The sequence below is a fragment of the Muscardinus avellanarius genome (assembly GCF_963383645.1).
Source record: "Muscardinus avellanarius genome assembly, chromosome: 6".
Classification (NCBI taxonomy): Eukaryota; Metazoa; Chordata; class Mammalia; order Rodentia; family Gliridae; genus Muscardinus; species Muscardinus avellanarius.
This window is the reverse complement of record NC_137791.1, coordinates 119,620,051-119,646,024: the sequence shown is the minus strand read 5'-3', so window position 1 is coordinate 119,646,024 and position 25,974 is coordinate 119,620,051. Positions and strand designations below refer to the sequence as shown.

At 45.6% G+C, this 25,974-nt stretch overlaps 1 protein-coding gene across 1 annotated transcript in view; it reads right to left on the bottom strand.

Annotated features, from left to right (window-relative positions):
* CCDC149 (coiled-coil domain containing 149) overlaps positions 1 to 25,974 on the bottom strand; it is a gene marked incomplete at its 3' end in the record, with an annotated part of 106,073 nt that overhangs the window by 13,196 nt on the left and 66,903 nt on the right. Inside the window, exons 5-11 of the mRNA XM_080697266.1 lie at positions 25,657 to 25,773; positions 24,760 to 24,932; positions 23,872 to 23,944; positions 22,181 to 22,265; positions 17,472 to 17,616; positions 6,813 to 6,889; positions 5,225 to 5,257 (exon numbers count right to left, since the gene is read on the bottom strand). Of these exons, the coding sequence (XP_080553392.1) occupies positions 5,225 to 5,257; positions 6,813 to 6,889; positions 17,472 to 17,616; positions 22,181 to 22,265; positions 23,872 to 23,944; positions 24,760 to 24,932; positions 25,657 to 25,773 (703 nt within the window). The remainder of the gene's footprint in view (positions 1 to 5,224; positions 5,258 to 6,812; positions 6,890 to 17,471; positions 17,617 to 22,180; positions 22,266 to 23,871; positions 23,945 to 24,759; positions 24,933 to 25,656; positions 25,774 to 25,974) is intronic.

Sequence of the window (25,974 nt, the reverse complement as noted above, 5' to 3'; positions counted from 1 at the left end):
GAGAAGGGAAAACAGATGTGTTATGTTAGCAGTGTAGAGTTATCTTTACTCCCACACAATTATCTTGGGTTAGGAACCTGTTTAAATTACAGGTAATGTAGAGGGGAGGTGGTCAGCAGGAAACTTGTCTACTATTCGGATGGAGAAGTGAGGCGCAGAGCCAAATGTTAGTGAGGACAGACCCTGACTTGTTGCTGAGAATCTGCTCATAAATGGCCACCAACAGAAGCCACCACGAGTGGGCAGCCCGTATGTCTGCCAAAAATGAGTGGTTGGGTGAGATTACAGTGATAACAGCAGAGAGCTTAGGAGCGTAGACTTTGTAGCTATTAGTGTATGGGCTGTGCTGTGGACAATGTCATTTGCTAGCTGAGTAACATAAAAATAAGTCACTTTATATCTCTAGGGCTCACATCTCCCTCTGTAAAATGGGAGAATAATAGCCTCCCCATGACCGATGACCACTACCTCTTTGGGTGGTTGTGAAGATGAAATAAACTGGTCGATGACAGGGTCTGGGTGTTTAATCGGCATTTAGTAAATGTCACCTGTCGAATGATTAGTGTTGACTGCCATACACACCCCGTCTGCCTGAAATCCATCTGGTCATTAGATTGAGTAAGCTCTCCATCAGAAGGCAGGTAGTACAAATCCACCAAGTCATCCTGCTGAACTCCCACCTAGCCTGAACAGTCCCATTCCAGCCAAGCCCTTCTACCGACTGGGATGAACCGCTAGGTGTATAAAAGAAGCTCAGGCAAGTGGAAGAGGGAAGGAAACCCACCCGGACTCTGTTCCAGAGGCCATGGCGGGCTACCAAGGTGGGGAGCAGACACAGGCAAGAGTGGCTTTGGACAGCAGCAGGATCAGCAGACACACGGACACAACACACGTGGACAGAAAGTGATGCTGCCCCCAGGCGTCAGGAGAGCCGCCAGGTAGGAATGCGATACCAAACCTGGGTCTGAGTCTCTCAGTGGGAGCCATCACGTCAAAAATAAAACCCCCAAGGGGTCACGAGTTCAGCCTGTGCACTAGTTTGACCTGTCTGACTCTGAGCAAGACCCTCAATAAAGCTGTGTGAAGCCAATCCACTAACTGTCTCTGGGGCTCAGATCAGAGGCTCCAAGAGTCAAGGAGTTTACTCAGGTCTAGGTTTGGCAGAGCACAGAACTGCACCTGAGCCTACAGCTTCATGGTAGAATCAAGTGAACTGTGGACATAATTTCATCCTGTGCCCCTGGGTCTCCTTTATTTGTTTATAATATTGTCTTCCCACTAGGCCATTTCCTCCTTCCTTCCTTCCTTCCTTCCTTCCTTCCTTCCTTCCTTCCTTCCTTCCTTCCTTCCTTTATTGCAGTACTAGGAATGAAACCCAGGGACATTCTACTCTGAGATACACCCCCAACCCCAGCCCTATATTTTATTCTTTATTTTGAAATAGGGTCTCATTGTGGACGTGGTGGCACACACTTGTAATCCCCGCACTGGGGAGGCAGAGACAGGAGGATCGCACAAGTTCAAAGCCAGCCATACTGGCTTAAGAGACCCTGTTTCCAAATAAAAATATAAAATAGGTCTGGGAGTGTAACACGGAGGTAGAAGTGCTTCCAGGAACCCCAGTACCACCGAAAATTAAAAAAGAAGTAGGGTCTCACTGAGTTGCAAAGGTCCTCACTAAGTAGCTGAGGCTGTCCACGAACCGCGATCCTTCTGTCTCAGCCTCCCAAATGCTGGGATTACAAGTGTGTGTGCCACCACGCCCAGCAGGTAATTTTTTATTATCTTGATTTCCAAAGCTATGTAAGACATTGGCCCATGTTAGGTACTTGATAAATGTGCAGTAATTTTGAAATCAATGTGTGAGGCCTTCTTGGGGATCCTGATGGCGTGGTGGGGCTGTGTGCTGCTGCGACCTCAGTCACACTGATGGAGTGATATTAGCGGTCATCCCCTCTGGCTTCTCTGATGCCTGAGAGTCATCCTGGAAGGGCAGAATCCAGTAAGGTCAGGCCCCGAAGTCCTGCACCAGCACACATCTTGTCTCATGGAAAAATCTAGAAATCTTCAGGGTCTCAGTCTGGAGAGGTTTGCCTAAGAGAGCCATTGACCTATGACAATATGCTTGGCATATTGTCAGGAGGCTCTCGGAATGAAGTCACCCTTAATCAAGGCCCCTTTGATGCTTCAAAGATACAATCTGGAAAGAACCTAATGGATTCATGATGGCCAGGCTTGGTCACCAAGAATCAACAGCAGGGGCCTCACGGTGGATTTTGTTTGTTTCTCTGCATCGAGGCAACGTAATCCACCCACCAATCAAGGATGACTGAATTTCTTGACCTCTCTGTGGCATGGTGACTGGCAGCCTTTAGCCTTCAGGAGACTCAGTGAGAGAGACAGTGCCCTTTGTGTTTCAATCAATCTTCCCAATCTCCTCTGCCTTGGTATCCAAGGAATCAGAAGCACAGGCAGTGAGGGTAGCTGGCTGAACTGAGTGACTAAGGCAGCCTCGGGAGGGCCTCAGACCTTTCTGTCTTGAGCAATTCTTTGGGGTCACGGTTGGGCCCATACAACCACAGATTCCCCATTCATTTCACAATTGCTCTTAAAATCACTGGCACCAGCAATGTTAAAATTCTCCAAAACCCTGAGCAGTGATCAGGTAGAGAAGGGAACATCAGAGTAGGGGTTGGGGAGAAGATAAATACCTCCCCCAACTTTCCCCCAGAGAGATCATGCCCTGATCCTAAGGTACAATGCTAAGATTTGGTCTTTCTTGCTAAATGTTTGAAGAATTCAAATACCTTTCTTTCTTAGAAGGGTCTTAGTTCTAGTGTTTCTAACCAAGTCCAGATTCCATCTCTGTTGACTAAATTGAGTTCTAATCCAGTGGTCCAATACCTTTTATTCCCAATGGAGTTCTTACGTGTAGAGGATGGAAAGTGGGGAGACAGAAAGGTCCACAAACTAAAGTCAAACTACAGCCAATGTGAAAGGCCCAATGGGCCCCTCCATTCAATTATTTCTTGAGTTTCTAAAAGCCCTGCTGGTTCCTTTTGGCACAAAGTCCTCTGCCACTTTTCCAAAATGCACCTAGCATTTTCAGACCATACATTTACCTCCTGTGGCTGATGGCTGAAGTGAAGGAAGGCAACAATGAAAAGTTCAAAGACTCTGTTCTGGCCAGATTTTTTCTGGCTTTCACTGCTTCTTTTTGTAGCATGAAAATATCAGGGAAGCCTCTCCTCTGAGCCACTTGAACATCACTCTCCTGCAGAGCTGGGACAGGGCTGTGGGCAAGATGCTGGCAGGTGCATGCTGGGAAGGGTGGAAGGTCACTACTTGCTGAGGGGTGTGGCCAATGGAGCCTGCCCTCTGGCTTCCTAGCAATAGCCCCATGCCTTTTCTACCTGTTAGAGACAGGACAGACCATTTGGAATAGGGTTTGCTGTCCAGATGATTTCTGAGGCTGGGACATTTATCGACTTCGTCTATTTCCCATCAAGATCACAGATTGGCCCCAACTCTAGCAAATAGCATTAAGAGGTGAACTGTTCCCAGTAATTGGGAAGCTGAGACAGGAGGATCATAAGTTCGAGGACAGATTCAGCAAGTAATGAGACTCTCATCAACCTAGAGAGACCCTGTTTCCAAATAAAAATAAAATTGGGCTGGGGGTATAAGGAGAAAGCAGAATACCCCTTGAGTTCAATCCCCAGTACCAAAAAAGAAAAAAAAATCTTGACTGCTGGATGAGAGAGAAAGGAGGAAAGTGAGTCAAAGAAAAGTCACAACAGGCCTGGCGTGGTGGCGCACGCTTGTAATCCCAGCATTCGGGAGGTGGAGACTGGAGGATTGCAGTTTTTGAACAGCCTCAGCTACTTAGCAAGGCATTTAACAACTCGGTGAGACCCTGTTTCAAAAATAAAAGGACTAAAAAGTAGAGCTGGGGGTGTAGCTCGGAGGTACAATGTCCCTGGGCTCCATCCCCGGTACCACCAAAAAAAAAAAAAAGTCATAGCATGCTCATGAACTCCTCCTCTTAGTCTCACAAGGGACTGAACTGGCTTCTGAATCCTTCTAGATGAGAATAGAAAAGGGGGAAATGCTCTCTCTTGTGCCAGCCCTGGCCAAAGGGTAGCTTCCTGGAAAGTCAATGGGGAAGGCTGCGCTGGGGCAACCTCTGAAGTCAGCAAGGAAGAACAGATTGACCGGCAATGTCCACCACTGGTATGGCCATGGGAATCATACACTACACACCAACTCTTCACCATCCTTGCTGCTCTTGCTTTCAAGCCCCCTCCAGGATGAGCATCCGGGGACTCTCCCTGCTGTCCCCTCGCACACCAGCGTCTTAAATGCAGATTAGCACTGAGCCTGGGATATTTTGGTTTCCTCTTACTGCATGAATCTTACTCATTTAGCTTCCCTAACTGGACTGTAGATTCTCAGAGGGAGCAAGAGACGTTACCAGAGTACCTGGTCCAGCACTGAATTCACAAATCCAATGCTCAAAAAGTTATCAGCATGCTAATGGGCTGATTACTGGTGCTGACTCTTTCAAGATGTTGGCAAATAAGAGAGAGATGGCAGTTCCCCAACACCCGGGGACTTAGTGCCCTCTGCTTGGTTAGACACCAGGGTCTGACTCCTACTGGGTGCAAGGACAAGGAAGAGGGAGAAGGAGAAGGGGAGAGAGAAAGGGAGGATGTGGAGGAGGGGGAGGAGAAGAACATACTGCTTCTTATTCTACCATTCAGTAGTTTAAATGGAAACATAAAACAAGGAGCTGAAGGAGGGACGGATGTGATTTATGCTGAAAGAGGCTCCCAGGGCTGTGGCTCTCCCAGTGACTGAAAATATCACAACACAAAAACATTATAACACATTTTTTTTTTTTTTTGCCATGCAAGGGGGACACCACTGCCATTATATGCCCTGTATCAGATGTGGGAGCTGCCACTCTTTCCGTCCTCCCTCTTGGTATCAATGTGGAAGTCAGAGACGAGAGTAGATAGGGGCCTGCACGGGATTCGTTCAAAGCCAATCTCACCCTTTGATATTTGCTCTGCACTAATTGAATTCTCTATTTCAATTGACTATTCTCGTCCAAGGAGTTTGGGGAAACACAGACAATGGGTTTCTACTTATTCCCATGCAAGAGTGATATAATGCACTGCTGACATTAGCCACACATACAGATATTTCAAAAGGAACATACTCCCAAATCCTACTGAAACATTGTAGCTCAGGCCTTCAGGCAGCAAAAAGGAAAGAGAACAATTGTCATTGCACGATAGCCATTAAGTATCCCCTGGACCAAACAACCACAGACATAGAAAATCTTCAGCGTTTGTTCATACAAAATCTTCAGTGTTTGTTCTCTTCTTCAACTTCTATATTTTTACATAAATTGTAGAAATGACACAGTGATAAATTTTACTAAGACATTTGGAGGAATAAAATTACAAAAAAAAAAGCAAAACTCCAGTAACAAGGCACAGACATGGCAATCTGACTATACAAATAAGTGACAAGTCTGCCCGGCTGAATTGAAATTCTGTGCCAGAAGAGAAAGGCCTTGTTGGAAGATGAGGTTTTTGCAGCATCAAAAGGGTCTTGTGCGAAATGGATCATTCAAATCCCCAGGACAGCACTTGCCACTAATTAGTTCTGTTAGGTCTTTTGACATCAGGTTCAAGGAACCTCTGCTAAAAATTCCAATTTATGAAACACACTTTCAGGCAACCCAAGGCAGCTATTCAGATCTACATTTAAGAAAACGCGATGCTGTCCACCTCCCAGTGGCAATGTTCATTTATCATACATTACAGGGAAGCAGCCCAAGTGAACCAAGGGGAAAGAGACTGGCTTGCAAGGAAAGGGTAAGTAACTAAAAATATATGTACAATGTTCCTTCCAGGGAAAGAGGAGGTGGTAGAAAATGATAAATATAAGTTTCTAAAGAGTGTAAAGACAAGGGGGAAAAGCTGACAGGGGTCTCCTGAAAGGGGTATTTTACCAAGATAAATGGGATAAATATAGCTAATTAAAGTGAAACATCAGAATTTCCTTATATGTTGTACAACTGTGGAGAGAGCTGCCTCGGGAAATTTTTTTGTTTTGTTTTGTTTTTATGCTATGTAAAAATGGGATGGGGGAAGGCGGAATGCGGCTGGAAGTACATTCGGGTTAGAAAAACGGTTGGCTCTTCATTTTTAGTAGTGGTGATTAAAATGAACAAATCTTTATACATTCTTACATTCAATTTTAGGAGCGATGATTAAATTGCACAAATCTTTGTAAGATCTCATGTTCATTTTTTAGGACTGATGATTAAATTGAACAAACCTTTGTATATTCTCACATTCATTTTAGGAGCAATGATTACATTGAACAAATCTTTAAAAGATACCTACAGATATACAGATAAAAAAATCAGACAATTCACTATATTTGCAAATATATTCATATATATATATATATATATATATATATATATATATATATATGGAGAAAGAGAGAGAGAGAGAGATACAATGACAACTTTAGAATTAAGGTTAGCAAGACTTCAATGCCCTACAGAGGAGAACTTGGATATTTAATGTGTTTTTCTGTTTCTTCCCCCTCCCATGATGGTTTCTAAATTTAAAACACTTGTAGATTTTTCAGCAATGCTTTCCAAATAATAAGATATCAAAATGGCAGAATCTTCTTAGCAAATATGTCAGAGCTTCTTCAAAACAAACCAAAACCCTCAAAATAAAAAAAAAATTAAGAAAACCTAGTTTTCATTATTTTCTGCTTACCTGGAAGACTCCACAAACCAGAAACTTCCAGAGTTCTTAATTTTTTCTCCAGCTCAGCCACCCGATTCCCTAGGATTCTGCAAAAGGGAAGTGACAATAGGTTGTAGGTTAATGAGTGACTGTCAGCACTCAGGGATAAGAGGTAGGTACTGGGGAAACCCAATATGGGGTACACAGAGTAGGTATGCACGTAGGAGAGCATGTGTATAGTGATATATACTCTATTGAAAGTACATATGGGCCGGGCATGGTGGCACACGCTTGTAATCCCCGTGCTGGGGAGGCGGAGACAGGAGGATCGGCGGGTTCGAAGCCAGTGGCACTGGCTTAAGAGACCCAGTTTCCAAATAAAAATATAAAAAGTAGGTATGGGAGTGTAGCCCAGAGGTAGAAGGGTTTCCAGGAACCCCAGTACTACCAAAAAAATTAAAAGAAAGAAAAGAAATAGAGAGGAAAGTGAACACACACACACACACACACACACACACACACACACACGTGAGTCCTCTACAGAGTGGTTCCCCTAGGAACCTAAACAATTACTCCACTATTGCTCAAAACATCTTATAATTTTTTTTTATTTTTTATTTTTTTGCCGGTACAGTGGATGGAACCCAGGTACATTCTACCTCCAAGCTATACCTCCATTCTTTTTATTCTTTATTTTGAAACAGGGTCTCACTGAGTTGCAAAGGGCCTCACTAAGTAGCTGAGGCTGTCAGCGAACCACATTCCTTTTTGAGGATAAATTTGACTTCTGGAAAGAATAAAGTCTAACAAAAAAGATGAGTAGACATGCTTGGTAATATTACTTTTGAGCCAATAAAATAATAAGATCTTCCTTCTTAGACACAAACCATATCTTACTAATGTCCATGTCTTTGGTATCTAGCACAATGCCTGGTAGAGAGGGTAGGTGTTTAAATAAATGCTCTTCCCCCCACCCCCATGATTGGTAATTACTTTCCAGAGATAATTAAAAAGCAGGCATTTAAAACTAGTTTTCATTAATTTCACAATGGGTAGAATAATCACGTTGCTTTCCCAGATATCCATTGGACTCACTGGGATATATAAGTTCTGAAATATATATTGGAAAAGATCACACTGGTTAGCTGGAAGCCAAATTTTGTCCGTACCCCTGGTTAGACACAGATGTGAGCATTCACTCTCTTTCCCTCATTCCAAACACAATTACAAATGGTTGGGAATGATTTGATTATCATCTAAAACTTCAATCACTTTCCACTGGCCCAGGAATTGAAAACACAGTCTTTATTTTATTTGGGGGGAGGTGGTTCCTGGCACTGCTGTGCTAAAATGATGTGGCGATCGCCTTCATGGCAACGTCTCGACTGCTTTCAGCAGGAGAAGTCAGCACACCAGGATTCTTCTCCTCTCTCTTTAGATTCCAGAGTTAGCTGCGCACGCCCACGTGCATCGGAGGCATGAATATGTATGGATCTGCACATATATTGGCTTCGAGTCATCCCCCTTTCACCTGAATTGACTTGTGGCATCTTAGTTAATATTCCCTTTGAGTTCACAGAAAACTCTGACGCTACTGGATATGGTTTTCTTCGTCTAGGTCCTGAGCGCTTTGCTTTTCTTCTTTTCCTAAGTCTCATAATTCTTCATGGTCTTCATCAGTTACTTTCAATATCTGCTCCATTGATTGGGTCTGTTTTGCTTTTCTGTCCCTGACTCTTCAATAGACATGGTTCTTCCTAATCTCGCTTTCAACGTTTTGCTCAGGTCAACTGATCCAAGTTCCTTTTCACAGCCAGAGATGTAAATATAACCATGTTTGCAAACATACTTGTGTGGATGCAGAGGGGCACCTTGAAGGTGTGACGCCACACATTCACTTAGATTTTTTTTTTTTTTTTTTTTTTTTTGCGGGTCTGGAGATGGAACCCGGGGGCATTTGACCTCTGAGCTACACCCCCTGCCCTATTTTTTTTTTTTTATTCTTCATTTTAAAACAGCGTCTCACTGAGTTGCAGAAGGCCTCACTAAGTAGCCGAGGCTGTCCGCGAACCACAATCCTCCGGTCTCAGCCTCCTGAATGCTGGGATTACAAGCGTGTGCCACCACGCCCAGCCACATTTGCTTATATTTTTGCAGATGCTCTAGCATCACACAGCCATTCGTCCCAGAGACGGAATTAAGCTTGTCTGCTGGTGACCCCACAATCTAGATTCTGGGACCCTGCCCAAACATGCTTTCTTCTTTGGTCTGACACCTACCATCACCTGATGCAGGACTGAAAGTAGCAAAGTGGACCCAAAAGAAGCTGTGGTTGTGGAAACAGTGATAAGAACACCATTGGCAACAGCCTCTGGACAACCACGAGCACAAACAGCCAATGGGTTTTCCCTGCATCCTTAGTGGGAGGCACAGGCCACACTGAACATCTACCAAACTTGCCTTATCTCATCTAGCTGGACAAACCCCCTGGGCTGCACCTTGTATTTTTATCCTCTTTTCCTACACATGGACACTAAGGAACAGAGAGGCTGAGTGACTTTCTGAAGGGCACAGTTTATCCCAAAGCCATCTCACCCATGACTCTTCCCTTTAGGAATTGGAGGTAGCAGAGAAGTCAGTTAACCCCAGGCAGGAATCAGTCAGTGTTGAGTCTGGATTTGAACCTGGGCCTCCATTTGCCTCTGAGCACATGCTCTCAGCAGCACCCCAGTGGCACTTTACACAAGTCTTCTCATGGTCCTTCTCACACCTGCAGCAAGAGCTCCCTAGAAAGTGCTCATACGGAAGTATGGGTGTAGCTGCAGCTGGCTTGCATGCCACAACCCGAGGTGCTTTTGGTGACCAAGAAGGACCCCTGGTCAGCCTCACAGTGAAAGAATATAGTGGGGGCCACTGAATGTGGTGAGAGGGAGTCAGGGGGAGAGGAGGCTCCATTCAATTCAGATTGACCAATTCAAGAAACAGTTCCTGAGATCCAACTCTATTCTACAGGCTGCAGGGGATAATGATGAGAAGAATACGTTGTCTCTGTCTTTGATGGACTAAAAGTTAGGTGGGAGACTGATAGATAGACAGATGCTTACACACAAATATAACACACATGTAAAGTCCAAGAGCAGCTGGTATTTGTTAATCATTTCTTCTGTACCGGGTACCGCTATTCTAAGCACTGCCCTCACTCTCTCAGTCCTCTGCAACCACTGATGAGGCTGCTGTTGTTTTGTAGATGAGGGACCTGAGACCAGAGAGGCCAACCGACCTGCCTGGGGTCACATAGCTCATAAGCAGATGGGCTAGACAAAACGTGGGTTTGAAAGTACACAAGTGCTTCAGTAGAGCTTCAGAAGAGAGTTGCGGAGCTGTAGGCAACGGGAATCCAGAGAGACTGGCAGGTCCCCAGGCTGTGAACGACCTTATTGCCATGGTGAGTGTGTTCAGAGCTTTACTCCTGGAAGTGGGGAGCTGGGGAAGGCTTCTAAGGGAGGCAGCATAGTGAAGGGGGTTTCGGCTTGTTTTGGTACCAGGGATTGAATCCAGGGGCATTCTTCCTTGGCGCTACATCCTCAGCCTTCTTTTTAATCTTTTAAATTTTGAAACAGGGTCTGGCTGAGGCTGGTCTTAAACCTACAAACCTTCTGTTCTCAAAAACAGTCCTCCAAAGTACTAGGATTACAGGTGGGCACCACTGTGCCCAACCAGTGTAGTCGACTTGAGGAAAGGTGTTCATAGGGTGGCCTTGGAATTGACCAGGAGGAGAGTGAATAGAACAGAAGATTGGTGAGGAGGGTATCGCCTAGGAGGGTGATGGTGTGGCCCAACCAAGCCAGTGGGAGTTCAGGGAGCCAAAGGCACAGGCCAGTGAGGTAGGGGAGGAGCCTGAGGGCTCCATGGATGCCCGAGTAGATGTGCTGGGTCACAGAGAAAGGCAGAGATCTGGACGTGCAGGCTGGGAAGGGGACACCTCACCTCTAGAGTTTGCAAAGTCAGGAAGGAGACCAGCCAGAAAAGCTTGGAGAAGAAGCATCTGCAGCAGTGGGGCAGCTGGGCCAGGAGGAGCGGGCTCTGGGTGGATGGGGTGGTCAGTACTGGCTTACTTTTGGAAACAGTCTTGCAGATGGAAGGGGAGAGGAGGCTGCTTAGAGGATGTGCCTGACCCTCGAGACAGATGTTTCAGAACCATGGAAAGAGTAAAACCCAGAATCCAAGTGACAGGGCTGCAAGGAAAGCAGACTGTGAAGAAGGGGGATAAAGATGACTCTCTGGAGACTTCAGCAGGGGGCACGGAGAAAGCCAGGCAGTGGCCTGAGGCATTGGCAGGCTTAAGAGAGCTGTGCAGTTTTCTTAGGAGGGGGAGATTTTCAACAGTTTTGATTGGGTTGTGGATTGTTTTTGGATAGGAGAGACTGCAATATGCATCCACCTAGCAGATCCTCCGGATATGAGGCCTCTCCAGCACGGCTGGTGGTAATAATATCATTGAAGTGGGATTTGGATCCACAGAGAGATGAGAAACTTCTGCTTTCCTGACAGCAGAGGGAGGGACACCCAAGGGAAGGGCCTTGGGGACAGCCTGGTGCTTGAGGGACTCTACCCAACATGGAGATACCCTGCCCAGCCCACTGAAGGCCCTTTGAATCTCCGCTCTGACCCAAGACACCCTCTCTCTGCTACCCAAGACCTTAAACTTTCAACCTGCAGGGAAAGAAAAGAGGGAACAATTGTAGAGACAGCGGGAAAGATATGCTGCTATGTTTCCCATCACCCCACCCCGGCAAGGCCGTGGCTTGTTGAGAAGGACCTAAAAATGGTGCTCAATGAAGCAGGACTCCAACAACTGCCTCTTCTAGTGCTCTGCCACCCGCACATCAGATAAATGAACCTCACCCCTTCTTTAGTGATAACCAGACAACTGGCATCTCTTTGGCAAGAACCTTGAACAAACTGCCCAGTGATAGAACATCACTCAAAATGTAAAGCCCTGGGGTTTACTCCTTCCTCAAGATGGCTCCCACTGGTCCTTCACCCCGAAGGAGCAAATGTCAGGCAATCGCCAGCCAGTAGGGGGAGCACGTGCTTCCAGAAAGAAATCCCCGTGTCCCTATGCACAGGGCTCCACCCAAACTAAGCTATTTTGCTATTCCAGTTACAAAGCTGAAGCCACCAGGGACAACAGCGAGCAGACCACGTTCACATTCTATCCTGGGCCCTGCATTTGTCGTCTAATTAGTTTCTTTACACACCCCCAAATAAAACGTTTACTAAACGTACAAAACTTAAGATCTTCTAAGTATTAATAATGGCACATTAGGCACCTTATCTACTGAAAGCAAGCAATCTCCAAGATCTATTGAAGAGGGAAAAACCAAAGTACGGACCAACGGGGAAAAAGCCTTTTTTGAAGTGAATACTAGCTACCATTTTGTTTAAAGAAAAATTTTAAGCCTGGCATGGTGGCATATGCTTGGAATTGCAGCATTTGGGAGGCTGAGACTCTTTGCAACTCAGTGAGGCCCTGTTTTAAAATACAGAATAAAAAATAGGGCTGGGGGTATAGCTCGGAGGTAGAATGCCCCTGGGTCCCATTCCCAGTACCACACACACACACAAAATACAATAATAATAATATACGCCAGGCCTGGTGATGTATGCCTGTAATCCAGTATTTGGGAGGCTGAGGCAGGAAGATCACAGGTTCAAGGCTAGCCTCAGCAAATAGTAAGGCCTTTAGAACTTAGTGAGACTCTATTTCAAGTAAAAATAACAAGAATAATAATGATGGTGATGATGATGATAAAGACAATGATACTAATAAAGCAAGGCTGAGGGTCTAGCTCAGATGTACAAAGCTTTTGGGTTCAATCCCTCAGTACCACAAATACCTATATTTTTATTTCATATAAATACATATGGGTATTTATGTGTCTATACATGCATTAGACATTTGGTTTCCTTTGGAAAGATACAGAAGAAAGGAGGAATGGGTATTTCTTCCAGGAGGGGATTCAGGCAGCTAAGAAGCTGGGAGAGTGGACCATGGGGCAGCTCAATAATAGTTTAAAAGCAGTTGACCATGCAAAGGTGCATTAAAACAAAAATAGACATAGCCAAAGGAAAATGCTCGTCTTTCTTCATAGAGGAGGAAGTGCTTCGATCCCGGGGAATGTGGGTGTTGGCGGGGGGTACGGGAAGCAAAACATCAGGAAATCAATCTGCCAGAGAGGCGGGGGTCGGGTGTTGCACTGTGGCAGGGACTGAAGACGCAGCCCAGCTTGTAGCTGAGGCTGGAGCAGGGAGTTCAGCGCTAGTTGGCAGGTGCACACGCGGCCTGGGTGTTGGCCCGTGATGTGGGGCTGGAGTCTGAGGATGGAGGTGGGGAAGGGTCTTCCTAAGAAAGAGGTGAGGGTCTGCAGGGCAGGGGGCAGAAGGGCACATAGAAGAGGTTCCCTGAGGCCCATGCTAAGTACTCAGAAAATATGTATTGAAGAAATAAACACAGGACAGTTGTACAGCCTAATGGCCACATGGATGTGTGTTAGGGGAACAGGAGCAAAAGTTTAGAAGGTGATCAGTCATCTGAGCATCAACCATCACCTGTGCTCACTGGGCCAGCACCATCCTGCAAACCGGAAGAGAAGAGTGACCATAAAATGGACAAATATTCTGGCCCGAAACAGCTCAGACCTGAGCAATGTAGATGTTGGTTGAGCCTGGGTACGACGATGGAGGACAGAGCCCAGGAAACAGCCTTCAAATCATGCCTTAAATGGCTGCAGCATGCTCTGCCTTACAGAGTGACTATAACTCTGACCATCCTTTAATTAGCAGACATGTGGGCTAGTTCCTTTTTTTCACTTTTATAAACAAATCTGTAGCTAACAGTCTTATGTATTAATCTTAGGCGTCATTTTGGTTTTTTATTCTTTTCCTTTAAGACAAATACCTAAAAGTAGACCACTTAGGTCAACGAGCACAAGCAATTTAGAATGGTTGGTCCAGGTTCTAAATTTGTTGAATGTGTGGAGCTGAGAAAAGATACCAGGAGAAACTGTCGACATAGCACTTGGAAAGGGGGGGAAGGGTCTTGCCCTTGATGAACTGGTGAGGATGAGGGATCTGAGAAGAGCCTGCAAGAGAGAATGAGAGAGAGAGAGAGAGAGAGAGAGAGAGAGAGAGAGAGAGAGAGAGAGAGAGAGAGAGAGAAAGAGAAACAGGCATGAGGCCCTAGGGTGAAGGGTAAGAAGAGCAAGCAGTGGAAACAATGAAATTGTAGAGGAAATTTGAGTTTCTGTTTCTTTCGTGTGTGTGTGTGTGTGTGTGTGTGTGTGTGTGTGTGTTACTGGGGACTGAACTCAGGAGCATTTTACCTCCAAGCTACACCCCCCAGCCCTATTTTTAATTCTTTATATTTGAAACAGGGTCTCACTAAGTTGCAGAGGGCCTCGCTAAATAGCTGAGGCTGGCCACAAACCTGCAATCCTCCTGTCTCAGCCTTCTAAGTACCAGGATTCCAAGCATGCGCTACCATGGCTGACTGAGTTTCCATCTTGAAACTCAAATGTTTTAGACAACTTTTCTGTTGTTGTGACCAAAATATCTGATACAAACAACATGGAGGTAGAAAGGTTTATCTGGCTCACAGTTTTAGGTACAGTCCACGGTCTGCCAACTCCAAGGCGGACACGATTGTGGCATGGTGAGTGACAGAGGATGGCAGCTCAGATGGCAGCAGGAAGCAGCCAGAGAGAGATATACAGTCACCGAAGCCACACCCCCAGTGACTCACATCCTCCAGCCATGCCCCTCCTGCCTAAGTTACCACCCAGTAAATCAACTCAAATCATTAATTCTTCAGTGGACTTACCCACTGATGATATTGGAGCCCGATTTGATGACTTCACCTCCAAACATTTGTGCATTGCTAGTACATGACCTTCTTCAGGGGACATTCTATATTCATAACACCGAAGTAGAGGAGTTTCAAGGTGGAAATTTGACAAAGTGGGGTTACTGAAGAAAGAGGCTCAAAAGCAGAGCTGGGGAACTCTGGGGACAGAATATTAAACTGCAATGTAAGATGCAGGTAGAGTTCTTGGGAGGTCGTCAAGCCAAGGTGATCTTTCTTCCTGCACAAGGACTCACCTGGGGTTCACCAAAATCCAGACCTCCCACCAGTCCCCCGGAGTCTGCATTTCTAATATAGACCCCCTCCCAAGTCACCCCTAGAGGTGGTTATTAGGGCACTTGTGTACAGGCTGGCCTTGGCAGAGGTTTGGATGGTCTCTTCATGATGGTTCCAGGTGAGTGGGACTCCTGGAAGACAACATGGTGAGAAAGGCTTTGGGGCTCAGTGTGAAAGGGCAGAAGTTGAAGAGGTTGAGAGAGAAAGTCCAGGAGAGTGAAGCCCCCAAAGGGGAGAAAGCAGTGGGCCCATAAGGCAACAGGATGGTGTGTTTCCTGCAGATTGGAGCGTGGAGTGTGGAGGACACTGGTGTCAAGGTAACAGCAGATGGAGGGGTTCAGCTGAGGCCACTTGTTGGGAACAGGTGAGGAGGTTGGGAGGATCCTCATGAGCCTCTCTGTGAGGAGTCAGGACAAGCAGGCTGACTGTGTGCAGGGATGGGGGCTGGAGGGGAGGAAGAGTCCTGGCAGGACCCCGAGAAGCATTTGCATTTCAGCATCAGGCTAAGGTTTCATTTTGCAAAGAACATTGCCAACTTCCCCGTCAATAAATTACCCTTGTCATTCCCTGGAGATTGCCCGGCCTCTCTTTGCTCTCCGTGCTTCTTCCACATACATCTTCATCTCTTGGGCGGTCTTCCCTGCACTCCATCTTCTCCCTTTTCGATCTTGTTTTTACAATACTTTCAATCATTGTCCAGTGTCCCTGCCTTTGCCAGCCCCCAATTCTCTGATCCCTCCCCTTCTGGCTCAAGGCCCAGCGGTGTTCCAGCCCTGCTTTGTTTTGGTGCAGGCAGGTATTGTGAGCAGCACCAGCTACATCATATGCAGGGGTCTGCACAAAATAGAAAGGTGAGTCCCTCTGATAAAAAAATATTACTATCAAGATAGCAACATCAGAGCATCAGCCAAGGACCAGGTGCTGCTCAGCACAGCCTGAGACGCCATACTGTTGGCCCTTCTGAGATTTGAATGCGTGTCCCAAGGTCCATGTGATGGGAACTTAATCTCCAAATTCATGTTAATGGTATTTGAAGGTGGGGCCTTGGGGAAGTAATTATGATTGGATGAGGTCATCAAGGGGGGGTACTGTTTTGGTCTGCTTTCAGTCATCACTATGGCTGAAATACCTAACACAAACAATATAAAGGAAGAAAGGTCTATTGGCTCATGGTGTCAGAGATACAGTTCATAGTTGGCCAACTCCAAGGCAGACTTATGGTGGCAGGGTGTGTGACAGAGGGCAACAGCTCATTTCATGGCAGCATGACAGCCAAAGTCAGAGAGACAGAGAACAGCAGGAAGTAGCCAATGACAGATGCAGACCCCAAGGCCACACCCCCAGTGGCCCACATCTTCCAGCCAAGCGCCACCTGCCTAAGTTACCACCCAGAAAATCCATTTTAATGATTAATCCTTCAGTGGACGGATTAATGCAATGATGCAGTTATTTCTCTCTTGCATTGCCAACACATCAGCTTTCCCAGGGGACATTCTATATTCAAACTATAACAAGCCCCCAGGATGGCATCAGTGGTTTTGTAAGAAGAGGGAGACTCAAGCTAGCATGCTTGCTGTATCTCACTATGTGATGACCTCTGCCATGTTATAATGCAGCAAGAAGGCCCTCACAAGACATCGGCACCATGTTCTTGGACTTCCCGGCCCCCTGAGCTATAAGAAATAAGTTTCTTTTTTTTTAAAATAAATTACCCAGGCTCGAGTATTCAATTACAGCCACAGAAAACAGATGAGTGTGTGAGATATTTATTGCCTTAATTTACTGTTTTTCTTCACCATTCTCTGAACACTTTCAATTTTGCTCTGTCACTTCTAGCTGCTACTTTAACCTACTTAAACTTGCTTGATTTTATATGACATAGTCAATGTGCCATGGAAACCAAATAAGACATTCTGTTTTATTTATCATTCCTTCCCACCAACTCTTTTGCTTACTAGGAGGGACATGCGCCTCCTTCATAGGCCCCGCTGCTTGAAGAAGTCAACAGTTCCTGCCAGCCAGGCCCCTGAAAATCATGCAATGAGGTTGAAGTGGCAGTTCCCTGGTCACATTCATGACCAAGTTCAAAATGAACACCAACAGTATCCACGGGTCAGCATGACTGCAGGGTTCAGACCTGAAGTGTGACCCATCTCTTACGCACACCCTGCTCTGGGTATCCTAAAAAAGAGTGGCCTAGGGAAGCAGTGGGGTGAGCCATCCAGGCAACTGCAGCATGAAAATCATCATGAAATACGTATGACCCAGTGCCTGGCTTGGGTGGGCATCAAATAAGTGATGGTGTCTGGCTGACTCCAGGAAAGAGGTGAGATCATGCAAAACAGAAATGTGGTTCTATGTTAACATGTTTCCTTCTAGATTTGAAGGATGTCACCTTCACCTTTCCCGTGGGCTTGTGTTTCCACAAGGCTGCCATTCCTGTTCTGCCTCCCTCTTCCCACCCCCAACCCAGGGGTCCAGCCACCTACTTGTTAGTTTGCCTCTGGTGCTGAATGACCATGTTTTTCTCGTGGATTGTCTCCAACAGAGCAGTTGCCAGGGATTTCAGGTCAGAAATGGACTGCGGAGTCGCTGGGAGACTGCACCCGTGGTCCTCTGAGAGCAGGTCCTGAACTAAGTAGGACAGAAAATCAACAATTCAGTTGTAAATCCTTCTAGAATTTTCAACTGTGAACCCATGTCAGATCGCCCTGGATAACTGTAGGTTCCCAGCTTTGAAATGCTACTATACTGTACTAAGAGTCCACCTCCAGTGTCAAGAGTAAAACAAACCAAAATCCAGTATGAGGGCTGAACAAAAAGGAAGACATCCTAAAGGACGTTTATTTGCAATTTTTAAAGTGGATCATAACAGTTGCATTTGCTTGGTCTGTTAAACACTTTTGTGCTGACTAACTCATGGAGAATTAAAACTCAGAAAAAGCAAACAAAAACAAGTAATATTTATTCCCATTCTGTGGACAGGAAGACAAGGCACAGGTGATGCCTACTCCTTCCCCTGAGCTCCCTGCTTTATATTCCCATGGTGCGATAGCCCTGGCAGGTAGCAAGACAGTGTAGGAGATTATTAAGAATGCAAAACATATTAGTACTATACTAGCAAAAGACAGAGGTATTCAAAACTATGAACTTATTTGAAGGTTTTCTATAAAAGAAAGTAAGTGGCATAACAAAGGAACAAAGGAGTGACTTCATGATTTACAGATGCCAAGGGCAAGGTCGTGGCAAGTGAGTCACTTCAACACTGACCTAAAGGAAAATACCGAGCCACTACTAGCTCCGTAAGTGGTACAAAGACACGGCAGAAAACTGGAGTAGATTGCAGAGGTCTGAGTGCCACAGAGACTTCACCGCATACAGACTAGCTAGCTGCTCCTGGTGCCTGCCTCTCCACAGACTGCCAAGTCACGTTCAAGATTAAGTCCAAATGAACCCCAACGACAGCCTCAGGTTGGCACCACTGCAGGGTTCAGACCCATCCCTCTTGCACTCCCTGCTCTGCACGAGTCTTGACAAATCCGCAGTCAACTATGGATGGCTCTGATAGGAAATTCTCTTCTTTATTTTGTGCAGTTTCAAAAGTGCCTTTTTTTTGGCCTCCATGCTGCTTAAAGACATAAAGAGACACCTGAACAGGTGTGGCACGATTAGCTTAGCAAATAGTCAGACCGGTCACCCCTCTTATTCCAATGATCATCCTTCTGTTAATATAATTTTTTATTAGCTTTGGTGGAAATAAAACACCATCAATGAATAACATGAGGATATTGTCTGTTAAGTTTTCTACTTTTTCTGTGGGATGCTGCTAAAACTCTGTGTCCACACTGATGTTTGGCTGGACTCAAAATGGCTTAACCATCAGAAGCCACTGGCTCTTCCATGGCACAGGTCGACTATGTGCAGCCTCGGCTCCTCCCCTGTCTTGGTCCCACTCAGGTCTGTTGGCTGCTCCTGCACACAGATCAGTCCTTTCTGATTCTATGTTTTTGTTTTTGTTTTTGTTTTCTCTCTCTCTCTCTCTTCTCTCTCTCTCTCTCTCTCTCTCTCTCTCTCTCTCTCTCTCTCTCTCTCTCCTCTCTCTCTTTGTTGTACTGGGGTGGAACCCAGGAGCTTTCTACCTCCCAGCAATACTCCCAGACCACTAAGTTGCTGTGAACCTCACTAAGTAGCTGAGGCTGGCTTCGAACCTGCGCAATCTTCCTGTCTCAGTCTCCCAAGCGTGGGGATTAAAAGTGTGCACCACCACGCCCGGCTTTGATTCTATTTTTCATGTCTGGTTTGAATTTTTTAGTCTACTTGTCCTCTTACTCTTATTACAAAAATAATGGATACTTCTTAGAAAAGGTATGTAAACAGAAATAATGCAAAACAATAACGTTGGTACTCCTCCCAGATGAAAGAAAGAAATACTATAAATCTGTTATAGTTTTTTTCTTTTTGGTACTAGGGGTTAAACCCAGGGACATTCTACCTCCAAGTTATACCCCCAGCCCTTTTAAATTTTGCTTATTTTGAATCAGGGTCCCACTGTGTTGCTGAAGGTATCCCTAAGTTTTTTTTGTGTGCGTGGTAATGGGGACGGAACCCAGAAGCTTTCTACTTTTGGGCTACACTCCCAGACCTATTTTCTATTTTATTTGGAAACAGGGTCTCACTAAGTTGCTGAGAGCCTCACTAAGTAGCTGAGGCTGGCTTTGAACCTGTGTGATCCTCCTGTCTCAGCCTCCAGAGTACTGGAATTACAAGCATGCACCACCATGCCCAGTTCTCCCTAAGTTTCTGAGGCTGGCCTCCAACCTGCAGCCTCCTGCCTCAGCTTTCCAATCACTATGTATCTTCGCATACTATTTCCTAAGCAAGTATATGTAGATATGCAAATTTATACAATATTTTTATTCCCAAACAGAAAAAAGATCTGCTTTTTTTAAACTTAACTATATTCTGCCCCATTAATATCCCTAAAACATAAAATTTAATGGCTGCTTTAGAAGTCCATACATACATATATATATGATAATTTATTTAACCACTGTTCAATATTCATTGTTTTCAATGTTATTTTTTTATTGTGCCTAATGTATGAAGAACTTTCTTGCAGCAAAATTCTCACATATGTCTGTAATTATTTCTTGCTAGTTCAAAGTGGGGTCGATTCAAGGCTTTTAATGGGTTGCCATTGATTTCTAGGTGTTGATTATTACCAATGCCAATAGATCACGGGTGATAAGCTTTTCATGGTAGGTTTTCTAGAAGGGTTGTGTCATATTTATAGGTCTGCACCATGTTTGGGTATGGCTGGCATTCCCCACATCAGGGACAAAACTGGGTATCCACCCTCAAAACTGGGTTGATAGAGTTGATATATTTGGTAACCAGGGCTGAACATAGTTGGGCTACTGCACATTTCTATGAAATATTAGTGTGTGTGTGTGTGTGTGTGTGTGTGTGTGTGTGTGTGTGTGTCTGGTACTGGGGATTGAACCTAGGGACATTCTACCTCTTAGCTACACTCCCAGCCTGATTTTTTATTTTGTTTTATTTTATTTTATTTTATTTTATTTCTTTACAGGTCTAGGGATGGAACCTAGGGGTATTTGACCTCCAAGCTACAGACCCTGCCCTATTTCTATTCTTTTTTTTTTTTTTTTTTTTTTTTTGGTGGTACCAGGATTCCTGGAAACCCTTCTACCTCCAGGCTACACTCCCAGACCTATTTTATATATTTATTTGGAAACAGGGTCTCTTAAGCCAGCATGGCTGGCTTCGAACCTCCGCTGTCTCCGCCTCCCAAGCACGGGGATTACAAGCATGCACCACCATGCCCGGCTCTTTATTGTTTGAAACAGGGTCTCACTAAGTTACAGAGGGCCTCTCTAAGTAGCTGAGGCTGTCCATGAACCGCGATCCTCCAGTCTGAGCCTCCCAAATGCTGGGATTACAGGTGTGCGTCACCATGCCTGACCTGATTTTTATTTTGAAACAGGGTCTCACTAGATTGCTGAAGTTCTCTACTTGCTGAGACACTCCTCAAACCTGCAATCCTCCTGTCTCAGCCTCCAAGTACTGGGATTACAGGCATGTGCCACTGAGCCCAGCTTGTTGTTTTCTTTTTAAAAAATAATCCTAGGGCCGGACATGGTGGCGCACGCTTGTAATCCCCGCGCTTGGGAGGCGGAGACAGGAGGATCGCGCAGGTTCGAAGCCAGCAGCGCTGGCTTAAGAGACCCTGTTTTCAAATAAAAATATAAAAAAATAGGTCTGGGAGTGTAGCCCGGAGGTAGAAAGGCTTCCAGAAATCCCAGTACCACCAAATAAATAAATAAATAAATAAATAAATAAATAAATAATTAAATATAATAATAATCCTAGAATGTTCCTTCTAGTTGAGTGGAAAGGAGCTGCCTAGAATACAGCCCTGGTTTTCTGGGAGGCTGGAGACCTGGCACTTTTGTTGAAGTCACTGCAGCATCCATTGCTCATTTCCGGTCTGCAACATCAATATCCACGAAATGGGCCGGCCGAGTGTGTGTGGCTTCAGGCTGCTGCTTAGAACCGAATTCCAAAGAGTAAGTGTCAGACCTGAGCTCTCTGTTATTTATTCCCTGGACTGTTCCTGGAAGATCATTATTCTTCATTGGAATCGACAAGCAAGAGGAATGAAATTGCAATCAATAAAAGCTTCTTCGAAAAAAGCACATGTTCCATGATAAAATGATCTTGGTGGCTACGGGGCTTTTTCATTCAGATGGCAGAGGCCAGGAAAAGGAGAAACGTAAGGCTCTAGAAACACATCTTGGAGATGCTCCATGATCAGGGAAGAAGAACCGTTCTTGAAAGGAGAGTGCAGTGTAGGGGGATGTACCCATGTGGGGTCCAGACACTGGAAAAATTCCTAATGCAGAGGTTTCCAAAGTTGGGTCCCCAAACCAGCAGCAGCATATGGAAACTCTTTAGATATACCTATTCCCAGGCCCCCTCCCCAGACCCCTTGCAAGGGAAACTTTGGCGCTGGCCTGGTACTCTGCATTTTTACGGGTCCTCCAGGGAGTCCTGATGCAGATGTAAGTTTGGGATCACAGCTCTTACCATCGCCTTGCTTCCCAACCACAGAACCAGGAGCTTGGATTCAATGCCGTGCACCGCTGATAAACGGTCTGCCTGGAGCACAAGATCCTACCTTGCTTTGCAGACAGGACTCCCGTCAGAGCGCTGCTGCTGGACTTGCCCTGGCCCTTCAAGTTTTTCCGTCTCTCAAGAGCATTCTGCAGCAGCATGGAAGAAAATAAAAGCCTTTTTCAGGAGAGCCAATGATGGAAAAATACCAAGTTATGAGAGACACATCCTCTCTTTGCACATGGGGGCGCCTGGTAAATTCCAAGCACTGAGATCCAGTAAAGAGTGTTTTTCTTTTTGAGTTGCTGAATGACCAAATTATGCTATATGCATATATGACTATATCACTATGAATTTCATTATTATGGGTATTATTTGTGGGGGGGCACTAGAGATTTAACCCAGGTGCATTCTACCTCTGGGATCTACCTCCAGCCTTTTTATTTTTCCATTTTGAAACAGGGTCTCTCTGGGTTGCTGAAAGCTTTACTACATAGCTGAGGCTATCCTTGAACCTGCAATCCTCCTGTCTTAGCCTTCCAAGTAGTGAGATTACTGGTGTGTGCCACCATGCCCAGCTATTCTGGATGATTGTATGAATAAAATTAATTTTAAAACTTTGCTGTGTTGCAGAGTGACTATGATTACAGTCCCCTGTACTCAAAAGGTGCTCAATACATGAAAACATCTTTACTGTATCAATGACAATAAATTATACTGATTTAGAAGCAAAATGCGGTATCATGTACAAAGTCACTAGTTTTGAAAGCCCCTTTGGAATAGATGTGAGATGAGAATAGTTTATGTTCATGTTCTGATGATGGTATCTAGAAGGATTTGGTGCCTGGCAGGATTGATTAGTGATTGATTAGTGATGTCTGCCATGAACACAAGATTAAGTAAGTGTATGTGTGCTGCCTACGTGTCATTCTTAGAACAGACTCTTGCATTAAAACTGATACGTAGTATGTAGCCAGGGCTTGGCTCATAGAACAGAAAAAATGTGAAATGAATGCATCCACACATTTTTTAAAAAATTATGTACTAAAATATCTGTATACTTCTTTGGCTACACGTGTCAATCTAGATTGGTATATACTATCTTGTGGTCTCCACAGAATGGAACAGCTAATACTAACAACAGAGACAGAGTGGGCGCTTCCGAGCACAGAGATGGATGCAAAACTTCACCCTCAGGAAGAGAAATCAATCTATGTTCAAAGCAAAGAAACCCAGGAGACTTTTTTTTTCTAATTATAATGCTTACAACTAACATCTGCAGAAATAGATATTATCAAACAAATGATTCTGGGATTAGGAGAAATAACAGTGGGGTGAATTGAACCATCGAGTCTTTTCAGTGTGACATGAACATTTCTATTCAGCTGGTGATCCCCCACTCTTTGTTTCCTCATCTCTCAAAAAACACTTTCTTGTGAACAATTATTAGATAGATAGTATCTGACAGTCACATGCATTGCAGAAAAAATGGGTAGGACCCCCAGTTTCACATAGGCCAAAGCTGTAAAACAGAACCACCCAGCAACAGAAAGGGCTCTGGCCAAGGTTGGTATGGTGTTGTTTAGTGTTAGTGGTTAATTTTTACTGGTAACCCCAGTTAAAGCTCTTATTGGGCTCTATCTGGGAGGACAGGCAAGCACTAAAATATCTCTGGCTCATAAGAGAGAATTAAAATAGGATGGCATTTAGATGCACAGTGGTGAATCACCCGCACTGTCACCAGGACTTCATTACCTTGTATTTGGCAATGTTGGATTTCAGGAGGTTGACCTCTTCGTAGACTTGTTTTAATCTCTCCTGAAGGTACCTGGAAAAGAACAGATATAACCAGTGCGTGTGTGTGTGTGTGTGTGTGTGTGTGTGTGTGTGTGTGTGTGTGTAGAGGGCAAAATAAAAAACACATACTAAAGGACAAGTAGAAAAAAAAAAAGGTAAACTGCCTGCCAGGAGAGCCTGCTTGGGCACTCGATGCATTCCTTCTCATCCTGAGAAGGAAGAAGAGGAGGAGGAGGAATAGGAGAAAGGAGAAGAGGAGGAGGAAGAGGAGTAAAAGGAGGAGAATGTGTATCATAGCAACCTTTCCTTAAGTGGATGCAATCAAGGTCAAATGTGCCCAAATCACAGACACCCGGCTTTGAAACAGCCCTTGCCAGGTCCCCTATGGGATATCAACACAGTCCTCACATAATTGTCATTAAGATGATCCTACCGGGAGGCAGAGCAGGAGGAGGCGACACTGGGCCCAACAGTACGTCAGACACAGACACACGCTGAAATTTGCCTCGGGGAAAAGACACAGCTAAGGGAATTTCTCAATTTATTTTCCTATTCTTTCCCCTCTCCTTGAGAGAAATAACAAGCAGTTCTTGCTGGCTCCTCACCCTTCTGGCCCAACCAGGGGGGTGTGGGGAAAGAGAAGGGTCATGTGTGGTTGTGCGGGCCTCTTCTTATTTTTACAGTGATGAGCACGTGACAGTGTTGTCATTCTGAGGCTGTGACTTTCTTTTCGCTTGTAAGGCAGTTTTCTTACATGCGAAGAGAGCTGCAAAGGACTCTGCCTGCCTGCCCGCCCCTGGGTGCGGTGGGGTGGGGGATCCCACGGGGCCTGGGCTGGCCACTCGCCTGTTCTCCATGCACAGGGCGTCCACGTCGATGATGCGGTTCTCGTGCCCGCCCAGGATGTGGTTGAGCTCCTGGTTGAGCCTGTCCACTTTGTCCTGGTAGGAGGCCCGCTCCTCCTTGACATCCTGCAGCTCGTCCACAGAGGCCTGCAGGTCCTGCTCCAAAGACTCGATCTGAAACCCAATGGGTGCCCTCATTCAGGGTGGTCCTTGGCCCTGGCTTGCAGAGAGCTTAGCAAGTGGCTTGCAATGAAGCCAGGACATGTGCATGGAATAGGAGGGAGAGGCAAGTCGATGCCTTCCTGGAATACATTAGTACAGCTGAGGCAAGAGAGGATCCACGGCCTGGAGACTCAAGTCCCCACGCTGCAGCAGCACGGAAGACACCGCTCTGAGGGACCGGGCCAGACACTGGCAAGGACTGCGGGCATCTTATAAACGCATGCTCTTTCCAACCCACTCCAGACACAGGACTCGTGTTCCGTTCTTCAAAACCAATTAGTAAGAGGAGGAAAAGGCGGTCTCTGCTCTCTTGATGGCTCCCTAACCAGGGCTCTGTACCCGCTGAGATTTTGCCTAAGGAGCATTGCTCAGCGTTTTAGCAGAAACTTGCAAAATTAAGGCCACTTTGTCACGTTTTGGTCTCTCCTCAGCTATCCTGAGTCTGGGAAAAGATTCTTGTGTTCACAATACCAGCATCCTATGGATGAGGACAGGGGAGCTGGGAGCCAGAAACCCAGCAGTCAGTTGGGACCTGGCCCAGCACTGAGACAAAAGGCATTCACCCGGTACCCTTGTGCCCCATCCACTCCTTGGAGATCTGGGGAGCGCCCACTGTTCTTTGCGCTGTCCAGCTGTGCAAACACAGCCCCCACCCCTAACAGATGTGGCCAGTAACCTGTTCCTTGGCTCGCTCCAGCTGCTGCACCAAGTCTTCCCGCTCATGGGCTGCAAAGTGCCGGGCGCCGATTTCTTCATCCCCAAGCCTCTGTTTGGCAATTGTCATCCTCAGGAGCTGCATCATCCGTTGTTGGTAGACAAGGAAAGAAAGAGATAAAGAAAGGAAGGGGGAGAGAGAGAGAGAGAGAGAGAGAGAGAGAGAGAGAGAGACGATGAATGAGTACGTCTAAATAAAAACTCCAGGACAAGGAACAGAAACTTCTGATCAGAAAGATCATTTGAAGAAATTCTGGGGGAAGGTACAAGACAAATGAGC